Source organism: Coregonus lavaretus (genome assembly GCF_964263955.1).
Source record: "Coregonus lavaretus genome assembly, chromosome: 15".
Classification (NCBI taxonomy): domain Eukaryota; kingdom Metazoa; phylum Chordata; class Actinopteri; order Salmoniformes; family Salmonidae; genus Coregonus; species Coregonus lavaretus.
In genome coordinates this window covers 37,577,161-37,589,577 of record NC_140002.1, presented here as the reverse complement: position 1 = coordinate 37,589,577, position 12,417 = coordinate 37,577,161, and the positions used below count along the sequence as shown (strand labels likewise).

Genomic DNA, 12,417 nt, shown 5'->3' with positions numbered 1-12,417 from the left:
GTGTACATACAGTACCAGTCAAAAGTTTGGACACACCTACTCATTCAAGGGTTTTTCTTTATTTTTACTATTTTCTACATTGTATAATAATAGTGAAGACATCAACACTATGAAATAACACGTAGTAAACAAAAAAAGTGTTAAACAAATCAAAATATATTTTAGATTTTAGATTCTTCAAAGTAGCCACCCTTTGTCTTGATGACAGATTTGCACACTCTTGGCAACTAGCTTCATGAGGTAGTCACCTGGAATGCATTTCAATTAACAGGTGTGCCTTGTTTAAAGTTAATTTGTGGAACTTGTTTCCTTCTTAATGGTAAAATAGTAAAAACTAAAGAAAAAGCCTTGAATGAGTAGGTGTGTCCGATCTTTTGACTGGTACTGTATGTCCAGTAGATGTGTGGGACATGCAGCAACAAAACAGAAAGCTGACGTTTTTGTGGCCTGTGGAGCGGGCGTGTCGCTGTCCATGGTGCTGAAATGTACAATCCTTCTCTGAGCGCATGGAAGTGAACAAAGAGAACAGTTCCTCATTTATGTCACAGATAGACTTGTATTTTTGTGTGTCATTTTATTTTAGTATAAAACTTGCATTCATAAATAGCATAAAAATACGTAATTTACACGAACCTGTGAAATATTGAGGTTCTTTAAAACCCGGTGGGATTTTACATATCTGTTTTTGTAATGTATGTGCTGTCATGTCCTTATAAATCAGTGGGAGTCTCATCTTTCCATAGAGGGGTCATAATAGTTTGTAGGAGGCCAAACCGTTCGGAAACTAAAGATGATTTTGTGAGAAGACGGATTTTCGGGATGCCTCATGGTCTGACTAACAACCCTCCAGCTCTGTCACCTTTCACCGCAGATGCGGAAGTGCGACATCAGCGGATGCGGTAGATTGAGACGCATCCAGTGCAAAAAAACAGATAAAGTATCTCTAGCTTAAAAAGCTGTCATAAAGAGTGAATGCAAAACATCCAAATTATATAGAATCGAATGAATAGAAGTGGTAAAACCCAGTGCCAGGAGATACAGTCAGAAATGAACAAAGACATAATCCGGTGATAATAAAAACACAAATTATAAGATCCTCTCACCTGCTGGCTCTCGAACGTCCACGCGCTGTCCGGTAAAGATGCATCAAGCACGTTTATAATGTCTTTAAAGTCAGTGGTGCTGCTGGGCTTAACGAGGGTGAAATCACTGAACTCTGACACCGGAGAGAGACACGACCTGAAGGACTGGCTCTGAGACAACATGTCCCCTCCCAGGACCTCCACATACTTAATAGGGCCGTCAGTATTGAGCTGGAGCTGCAGGTTTCTGTTGGGATTCTTGTATCCGTCAGAATCAGCCCGTCTGATACAGCAACTCGAGCTATTCCTACTGTTTCTAACGCACTTCACCACTAAGATGAGAAAAGTCAACAAAGACAACACGGACACTGAGGCCAGAGAGATTATCAAATAGAAGGTGATTTTACTGTTTATCTTACTGGGCTCGGCTGTTTTTTGGCGGAAGTCCGAGATGGGCTCGTGGAGCCCGTCCTCTAACAGTATGTTGACTGTGACTGTGGAGGATTGGGCCGGTTCCCCATTGTCCTTTATCTCTATAAGCAGCCTCTGAGAGGAGTCATCCTGCTCTGAAACAGCGCGTTTAGTTCTCACCTCCCCTGTGTAAAGATTCACACTGAACAGAGACGAGTCTGTGGCCTCCACCAGCCTATAGGAAATCCAGGCGTTATGGCCCGAGTCTGCGTCCACTGCCGATATCTTAGTGGTGAGGTGGCCTGCTTTAGCGGACCAGGGCATCTTCTGATGGGACACAGAGCCCATGACAGCGGAAGGGTAAATAACAGCGGGAGCATTGTCGTTCTGGTCCAGGATAAAAACATGAACCGTGGCGTTGCTGCTCAGAGACGGAGAGCCGTGGTCCTTTGCCTGCACCTGTATCTGAAATACCTTCAGTTTCTCATAGTCAAACGAGTGCATGCTGTAGATGCTGCCGTTGTCTGAGTTTATGTAAATATAGGAGGAGACAGACACGTCTTGCACTTTAGAGTCTAATATAGAAAAAGATATCTTGGCATTTTCTCCTATGTCTGGATCTGAAGCGGACACTGAACACATTATTGATCCAGCAGCATTATTCTCTCCGACGTAAACCGTGTAAGATAGTTGAGAGAAAACTGGAGGGTTGTCGTTAACATCTAATATATTAACTGTTATTATTTTATTCGAGGTCAAATGTGGAGACCCGGAATCCGATGCTTCAATCTCAATACGGTATTCGGGGTATTTCTCCCGATCTAAAGATGCACCTGTCACTAGTGCGTAATGATCTGCAAATGAGGGATTTAATTTGAAAGGGTAATCTGAAGACATACGAAGGGAGACCTTACCATTGTCCCCAGAGTCTAAATCATTTGCACTAATTAGAGCTACCATGGTACCTACTGGGGCATCCTCTCTCACGGGTTTGGGTGAGGAGGTGATGGTAATCTCAGGAGAGTTATCATTAACATCTACAATAGTTACCTGGACACCACTGTGTCCCTCCATAGATGGCGTGCCTTTGTCTCTAGCGCATACATCAAATTTATATGAAGAGCTTTTCTCGTAATCTAATGCGTGGGATAAAGTAATCTCTCCTGTGTCTTCATTGATTACAAATAGCTTTTGAATTGACTCTGCTGTATGCGATTCGAATGCATACTCTATTTTACTGTTTGGGCCTTCATCCAAGTCGTTGGCTCTAACTGTCAATACTAATGTCCCGGGTACTGCATTTTCACTCAGTTGGATTTCATACAAGTCTTGCTCAAAACAAGGCGAATTATCGTTTATGTCTAGCACCTTCACAGTAACATGCGTGGTTCCAGATCTTGCTGGAGTACCTCCATCAACCGCAGTAAGAATTAGGTTGTGCACCGGCTGCTGTTCACGGTCTACAGTCTTTTCCAGAACAAGCTCGGCAACTTTTGTGCCATCTTTATTGTTTTTAACGTTCAAAGAAAAGAAGTCATTTTTATTCAGAGAATATGAGCGCAAATAATTGATTCCGACGTCAAGGTCCTGTGCCATTTCCAAACGAAACCGAACACCAAGTAGAGTTGATTCGGGCACTTTTATAGTGTTCTCACCTGACATGAAAAGTGGAGAGTTGTCATTTATATCCAGTATTTCCACCTCAATACGATAAAACTGAAGTGGGTCCTCAATGATAACCTGTAGTGGTAACAAACAACTGGCGCTTTGTCCGCACAGACTCTCTCTGTCAATCCGTTCATTTACAATGAGCTCGCCCTTTCCCAAATCCACGGCGAAATATTGCTTACCAGCCCCGGGGGCTATTCTCAGTTTGCGATCAGAGATCTTAGAGATGTCAAAGCCCAAGTCCTTAGCTATATTTCCAACAACAGAGCCCACGTCCAGTTCCTCAGGAATGGTGTATCGAGTCTGCGCCTCTATTGTATTCCACAAGAGAAAGAACATCCATAATGCCAGCCATGGAAACATCTTTATCTTGACTAGCGTCCACATCTCCACAAATAGCGTGCAATAGATAAAGGACTTGATCCGTCACACATTGCAAGAGAATTCAATGCAATTACCAAATACCCAGTAATTTCTTAAATGAACGAGTAAATCCAATACATGTACATCGATGTGAGACCAGCTATATCTCTCCCAGCTCTGTTCATTGTAAGAGATATGGTGCTGTGGCTGGGGGAGGGACTAGATCTCTTTGTACAGTTCAGCACATGATTGGTTTACAGAGCTCCAATAGATTACTATTAGGAGCAGCTCTGAGTTAAAGTAACAGTGCAGCCAAAGATATAGGCTGAGGCAATGTTCCCCCTAAGCTGCAAGCAGGCGCGCAGTAGCCCAAAGACCGCCGCGCAGCTCCCCGGGACAGCCGCGCAGAGCGCAGCAGAAATATCAGCCCATGGAGAGAAGCACAAGATTGAACATCACTCAACTTTCTAGAGTTTTCCCTGTTAGTTAATACTATCAACGTTTCCCTTTACTGTGGCAATTGTGATCGAGTCAACGCAATATTAACAACATACCGAAACAAAACGAACTATGCAAGAGATCTTGTTATAGGCAGAACACAAGACTCAGACGGTACTCTACACAGACTTGTGCAGCATAACCAATCAGAGCTGCAGTAGGCCTATATGCAAATAGACCATTGCCATATATGGATCTGTGCCATTTATTTTGAACTGAACTGTGTTTACAGCTGTGGTCATGAGTAGATGCGCTTGTTTTGAGATCAAAGCAAGAGCTGCATGTAGCCACGTGTGCACATTTTGTTAATATCCTTTGATAGTTAGTGAGTTATTAGCCCAGTTTTATATAATTTGTAGTCTGCAATAGGGGAGTGATTTCTTCCTACAAGATTACAAAACGTGTGCATTTTGAGATATCTTTGAAAAGCGAGTCAGGTAAAGAGTTATTTTTTTGTCTTAAAGGGGCAGTGTTGTATTTTGAAACAGGCTTGAATAAGCCAAGTAGCCAATAGACAGAGGGTAGTATACCTTTCTGATTCTCTGTAATAATGGTGTGGGAATAACAATTAATTTTATTGTGTAAAGTGGTTTCTTCCATCAAACTACATCATTTTCAGTCACCTCCTTGTCTGTAGGACAAGTGGATAAACAGGTTAATGTCAAGCCCTGCATGTTTTTTTTCAAAAGTCTCATGGAATGTAGGCCTACATTGAACACCACACATTGGTTGCTACTGTAGGCTGAATGATTGAACAGCTATTGCCATGTTAAAATATTATGGGATGCGTGTTCTCCATTGTTTTTGATGGTAGGCCCCTCTGGTATGCCTACATTACGATCAAATAGCCACAGTAGCCTACTTGGCCACCGTTAAAACGGTAACTTAAAGCGGGTACAGCCTCAGTGTTCACAGTAAACACGCGCTGGAAGTTGCACAGATTTTTTACAACTTTTAAGTTTGCGCTCAGCAGACCTGAAATTTGCTCAGTGCCCCAAAAAATGAGAGGGGACATTGGCTGAGAGTTAATGTAATATGCAGGCATAGAGATAAGATGAACTGGCTTGATTAGTTTGTATTTTAGTGCAGCATACAAATCATAGGATAATTACTTGAACTGAATGCCATAGTGTTTTGTATGTTATAAAACATGTAATTATCAATGGGATATGTGATAAAACTGGCTATGTGATCAAACTGTGATGAAACCAGCCAGGTCACCCGTGATACAAGTCAGTATTAGATGTCCATCCATGTCTGAGGACGTCGGGAGACGAAGTGGAAACCGGCCACTAGAGGCAACAGTGAGTGCTGTTACCTTCAAGTAGCATCTGCCTCTGGTGCAAAAGCACAATCTGCCTCTGGTGCAAAAGGTTGCATGTTCAAATCCAGCAATAGAAAGTTGTTTTTGAGATAAAAAAATTATAATAATGTCTGCACTCACTAACTGTAAGTCGCTCTGGATAAGAGCGTCTGCTAAATGACAAAACAAAAAAATGGTTTAAAGCCTATCCCAAACAGTAGCCCTTCGGAGTTAATGCCTAAACTTAACCCTAACCTTAAAAATGTGGAGTTAATGCCTAAACGTAACCTTAAACACTTTGAAATGTAACGTTTGGAACAACTTCGAAATTTGGCGTTGGAAAAACATGGATGAACATCTAATTCTGACGTGAGACTTTGAGAGCTTGTTGCAGCAGACTGGAAGATTGTTACACTGTAGGTTTAGGACAGTGTAGGCTATGCTACATTGTTTAGGCAATGTATGAGTTATCTTAGTGTATTTTCAACTATGGAGAAATAATACTTTCAAAAGAACACATGAGAAATTATTGAGAAAATTAGGCTACACATAAATTGCATGTAGGCCTACAGCATATCGCTGAAAAACACTGTTCTAAAATAGCACAAAAATCCTAAAGCAAATGTCTTCCAGTTCATATACAACATAAATAAGGTATGCCTTTGAGTCAGAATTAATGTGCAGGAAGAATGCATATGTTTGTTTTCACTTTCAGCACCACGGTAGTCACTAGTTACCACAGCCACAAAGTCAGAAACCCCGCCTATTTCTATACTTAACATGTGCTTTTAAACGAAACACAATTAATAACGACACTACTAACCTTATGCATAACTTTAAACTTAAATGAAGGCCAAAAATATAATTTTTGTTTTCATGAAGTTTTACAATAGCAGATAGTCATTTTGACTTTGTGGATGTAGTAACTAGTGAAAACCCACAGGAGTGGACAGCGCAAAACTGAACCAATGAGGTCAGACAGCGAAGCAAAAAAATTATTAAAGACATGAAAAATTCAAATAAATGCAAGAAAACCTCACGTGAAAATAATAAATAAAAGTAAAATAACTGAAAGAAGAAAATACAAAAGAAGTTCCTGATGCTCTTAGTTTTCTTTTCATTGCAGATTTCAAGAAAAGTATTTACGTATCAAGCAACAATCTAGACAGTAAAAATGTGCCAATGAATACCAGTAGTTCGTTTTCACTTTCAGCACCACTGCAATGGACATCGCGAAAATTAAACATACTGTACACAGCCATATTATGCATTGTAAGGATGGGAACAATAACACGTTTATCTTCAATTTCAATGTCCAATGCAAACAATATGCTCACCTGCTGGCTCTCGAACGTCCACGCGCTATCAGGTAATGATGCATCAAGCACGTTGATCATCTCCTTAAAGTCAGTGGTGCTATTGGGCTTAACGAGGGTGAAATCACTGAACTCTGACACTGGAGAGAGACACGACCTGAAGGACTGGCTCTGAGACAACATGTCCCCTCCCAGGACCTCCACATACTTAATAGGGCCGTCAGTATTGAGCTGGAGCTGCAGGTTTCTGTTGGGATTCTTGTATCCGTCAGAATCAGCCCGTCTGATACAGCAACTCGAGCTATTCCTACTGTTTCTAACGCACTTCGCCACTAAAATGAGAAAAGTCAACAAAGACAACACAGACACTGAGGCCAGGGAGATGATCAAATAAAAGGTGATTTTACTGTTTCTCATGATGGGCTCCGCTGTTTTCTGGCGGAAATCCGAGATGGGTTCGTGGAGCCCGTCCTCTAACAGTATGTTGACTGTGACTGTGGTGGACTGGGCCGGTTCCCCATTGTCCTTTATCTCTATAAGCAGACTCTGAGATGAGTCATCCTGCTCTGAAACAGGGCGTTTAGTCCTCACCTCCCCTGTGTAAAGATTCACACTGAACAGAGACGAGTCTGTGGCCTCCGCTAGCCTATAGGAAATCCAGGCGTTATGGCCCGAGTCTGCGTCCACTGCCGATATCTTAGTTGTGAGGTGGCCTGCTTTAGCGGACCGGGGCATCTTCTGATGGGAGACAGAGCCCATGACAGCGGATGGGTAAATAACAGCGGGAGCATTGTCGTTCTGGTCCAGAATAAAAACATGAACTGTGGCGTTGCTGTTCAGAGACGGAGAGCCGTGGTCTTTTGCCTGTACCTGGATCTGAAACACCTTCAGTTTCTCATAGTCAAACGAATGCATGCTGTAGATGCTGCCGTTGTCTGAGTTTATGTAAATATAGGAGGAGACAGACACGTCTTGCACTTTAGAGTCTAATATAGAAAAATATATCTTGGCATTTTCTCCTATGTCTGGATCTGAAGCGGACACTGAACACATTATTGATCCAGCAGCATTGTTCTCTCTGACATAAACAGTGTAAGAGGGCTGGGAGAAAACTGGAGGGTTGTCATTGACATCCAAAATACGAACATTGATTGTTTTTCTGGAGTTGAGAGACGGTGTTCCGGAGTCAGAAGCTTTAATTTCGAAAGTGTACTCTGGATTTGTTTCTCTATCCAAACTGGAGTCCGTAACCAAAGCGTAGTTGTTAGATACAGAATGTTTCAATTTAAATGGTAAGCCTGGCGCAATATTCAAGTAGACCTTGCCATTCTCTCCAGAGTCTATGTCCTTGGCACTTATCAAAGCTACAACTGTTCCAACAGGCGCGTCTTCACGAACAGGGCTAGGCTGAGACTTTAAAATTATTTCTGGGGAATTGTCATTCAAATCCATAATTTCAATATGAATAGTACAGAGGCCTTGCATTGGTGGAATGCCTTTGTCTGTGGCAAGAACATCCATTTTAAACGAATTTCTCTCTTCATAATCTATCTCTCCCTTAACCTTTATTTCGCCAGTTTGGGGATCAACAGATAAAAGGTTCTGTAGCAACTCTGAGGTGTGTGGACCAAATGAGTAAACGATCTCACGATTGACTCCATCATCACGATCGACTGCTTTTACAGTGACAACGATAGTTCCTGGTTGTGTATTTTCAACCACTTGGATATCATATCCACTTTCCTCAAATATGGGTGCATTATCGTTTATGTCTTGTACCCGAATAATAATTTCCGCTGTGCCTGATCTAGCAGGATTTCCACCATCTACAGCTGTTAGAAGCAGGCTGTGTACGGACTGTTTTTCTCTGTCCAATACCTTTTCTAAAATCAATTCGGATACTTTTGACCCATCTTTATTTGTTTTAATATCTAGCACAAAATGTTCATTTTTACTAAGTGTATATGTGCGTAAAGAATTGGAGCCAACGTCGGGGTCCTGTGCTGATTCTAAACGAAATCTTGCGCCTGGTAGTGTGTGCTCCGCAATATTTAAAACATTTATATTGCTTTGAAATACTGGGGAATTGTCATTTATATCCTGTATTTCGATCTCAACACGATACAACTGTAGTGGGTTTTCTATAATAGCCTCTAAAGGCAAGAGACAATTGGCATTTCCTCCACACATACTTTCTCTGTCTATCCTCTCATTAACAAAGAGCTCGCCTTTTCCCAAATCCACACTGAAATACTGCTTACCACCCTCGGAAGCTATTCTAAGTTTACGATCGAAAATCTCAGACACCTTCAAACCCAGATCTTTAGCTATATTCCCAACAACAGATCCCACATTGAGCTCCTCGGGGATGGTGTAGCGCGTCTGCGCTTCTATTGTCTTCACCAGGACGAAGGAAAGCAGAAGCCCCCGCCATAGAAAGACCTTAATCTTCATTAGAATCCTCATTTCCATGAATGATGATCCCTTGAACTTCGTCAAGGTCTTGGTTTGTAATACATTGGAATATAATCCCACTTTGTAAAATGAATTATTTGCATAGAATTGAACACCCTTTTAAATATCCGGCCTATCTTTCAATATGAGCGCAGCTCTGTCTCTATAGGCTCTGTGCATTGAAGAATGGTAGACTCCCGTAGCCATACTTCAACAAAAATAAATCCTGGTTCTCGACGAGGCTAGGGTTATGGTGCGGAGGCTGGGTGAGGTACTAGATCTCTTTGTACAGTTCAGCACATGATTGGTTCACAGAGCTCCAATGGATTATCATTGCAAGAATCTCAGCACTGGCAGTTAAAGAAACAGTGCACTTATGAGCAGTAGTGATGTAGTGATGTGTCCATTTACTTCTCAAAATTGGGGTCTGTTACAGCACTGGAATGTATTGTTTACCTTCATGTTAAATAAACAAACAAATAAAAAGCATATATAAAAGCTTTGCCAAAGTGTAGAAGAATATCATTTCATGAATTAATATCATGTAAAATAAATAGCCTGTACAGTGCGTTTGGAAAGTATTCAGACCCCTTGACTTTTTCCAAAAAAAATTATGTTACAGTCATATTCTAAAAATGATTTAATTGCTTTTTTTCCCCTCATCAATCTATACACAACACCCCATAATGACAAATCAAAAACCGGTTTTTAGAAATGTTTGCAAATGTATAAAAAAAACAAAAAACGGAAATATCACATTTACATAAGTATTCAGACCCTTTACTCTGTACTTTGTTGCAACACTTTTGGTAGCGATTAAATCCTCGGGTCTTTTGGGTATGATGCTACAAGCTTGGCACACCTTTATTTGGGGAGTTTCTCCCAATCTTCTCTGCAGATCCTTTCAAGGTCTGTCAGGTTGGTCTGGGAGCGTTGCAGCACAGCTATTTCTAGGTCTCTCCAGAGATGTTCGATCGGGTTCAAGTCCGGGCTCTGGCTGGGCCACTCAAGGACATTCAGAGACTTGTCCCGAAGCCACTCCTGCATTGTCTTGGCTGATCTCTCTGTACTTTGCTCCGTTCATCTTTCCCTCGATCCTAACTAGTCTCCCAGTCCCTGCCGCTGAAAAACATCCCCACAGCATGATGCTGCCACCACCATGCTTCACCGTAGGGATGGTGCCAGGTTTCCTCCAGACGTGAAGCTTGGCATTCAGGCCAAAAAGTTCAATCTTGGTTTCATCAGGCCAACCAATCTTGTTTCTCATGGTCTGAGAGTCCTTTAGGTGCATTTTGGCAAACTCCAAGTGGGCTGTCATGTGCCTTTTACTGAGAAGTGGCATCTATCTGGCCACTCTACCATAAAGGCTTGATTGGTGGAGTGCTGCAGAGATGGTTCTCCTTCTGAAAAGGTTCTCCCATCGCCACAGAGAAACTCTGGAGCCCTGTCCGACTGACCATTGGGTTCTTGGTCACCTCCCTGACCAAGGCCCTTTTCCCCCAATTACTCAGTTTGGCCGGGAAGCCAGCTCTTGGAAGAGTATTGGTGGTTCCAAACTTCTTCAATTTAAGAATGATGGAGGCCACTGTGTTCTGGGGGCCTTCAATGCTGCAGAAATGTTTTGGTACCCTTCTCCAGATCTGTGCCTCGACACAATCCTGTCTAGGAGCTCTACGGACAATTCCTTCGACCTCATGGCTTGGTTTTTGCTCTGACATGCACTGTCAACTGTGTGACCTTATATAGACAGGTGTGTGCCTTTCCAAATCATGTCCAATCAATTTAATTTGCTACAGGTGAACTCCAATCAACTTGTAGAAACATCTCCACAATGATCAATGGAAACAGGATGCATCTGAGCTCAATTTCGAGTCTCATAGCAATGGGTCTGAATACTTATGTAAATAATGTATTTCAGTTTTTTTTTTTTTTTATGTGCAAATGTTTCTAAAAACCTGTTTTCACGTTGTCATTATGCGGTATTGTGTGTAGATTGATGAGGATTTTTATTTATTTAATCCATTTTAGAATAAGGCTGTAACATAACAAAATGTGTAAAAAGTCAAGGGGTCTGAATACTTTCCGAATGCACTGTATGTACTGCAAGGCATACATTGATTTTCAGACAGATGCAAACAGACTACCACAACAAAATTTTAGACGAAGCACACAGACAAAGCAACAGGATCAAGCGTTCCATGACCCGCTAACTATTCCAGAGCTATGTCAGCACCTCATTTGTGGACAGCGCCTGCAGCCATGAGCGCTTAGACCAAATTAAACAATATTCTTTAACCTAGAATCGATTTCTGCGGCTCGCAGAAATCTAATTAGCATTATAAAAAAATCCCCATAAATATCTGTCAGTTTAACCCTCTACAGACTAAGCCCTGTCTAAACAGGGGGAATTTGTTTTTACTAAACTATATGGAGTTGTTTTCAGAAGGTCATACCAAGTATCATTTAGCTATTTGATTTTGAATTTTAAGACCCCTTGAAGTATATATATATATAATATAATAAATAATAATATGCCATTTAGCAGACGCTTTTATCCAAAGCGACTTACAGTCGTGTGCATACATTTTTACGTATGGGTGGTCCCGGGGATCGAACCCACTACCCTGGCGTTACAAGCGCCATGCTCTACCAATTGAGCTACAGAGGACCACACATACTTAAGTATTGAGCTGGAGCTGCAGGTTTCTGTTGGGATTCTTGTATCCGTCAGAGTCAGCCCGTCTGATACAGCAACTCGAGCTGCTCCTACTATATATATATACATTTGATGAACATTGTAACATGGCCTTACTGCTATTGGCCCAATACAAACACATTGAATTACAGATGTACTACATGGAACAAAAGATAGTCCCCCCAAAAAATCAAAAGGAAGTTTGTTCTGAAGTGTCTGTCTTATCTCTGAGAGATATAAGAAAGATCAGGAAACATGTATTTAACCCTTTATTTTTGGCACTAAACAATCTCCACATATACTTCCGTTCAACTGGTACTTGGGGACCTTCAGACAAGACTTGTGAGGCCTTTGGATGTCCTAGTGCAAAACAACTGACATGTACGTGTTCGTGAGTGTCTCACCTTTCCTCAGATAGGTCAAATTAGTGTGTAGCCCAAACCGTTCGGACTACAGACAGAAGTTGGCAGATCGGCTGTAACGACTTCAGACGAGTCCTAAGATGCTTATGGGGTGAAACGTAAAACGGAGAACACCATCGAGTTCGTGAGAGTCTCATCTTTACATAGAGTGGTCAGAATAGTTTGTAGGCCAAACCGTTCGAACGCTACAGATGATTTCGTGAGA

General features: G+C 41.7%; 1 protein-coding gene and 1 pseudogene across 2 annotated transcripts in view; both read right to left on the bottom strand.

The window, feature by feature from the left end:
* LOC311142385 (protocadherin gamma-C5-like) overlaps positions 1 to 12,417 on the bottom strand; it is a 46,527-nt pseudogene that overhangs the window by 17,780 nt on the left and 16,330 nt on the right. The gene's annotated exons all lie outside the window — the stretch shown is intronic.
* LOC311142587 (protocadherin gamma-C5-like) lies at positions 836 to 9,107 on the bottom strand (the record flags this gene model as incomplete). Its single annotated transcript, XM_084178259.1, has 3 exons — positions 836 to 859; positions 1,104 to 2,861; positions 8,421 to 9,107. 3 exons carry the CDS (start codon positions 9,105 to 9,107, stop codon positions 836 to 838), a joined length of 2,469 nt encoding a protein of 822 aa, XP_084034385.1.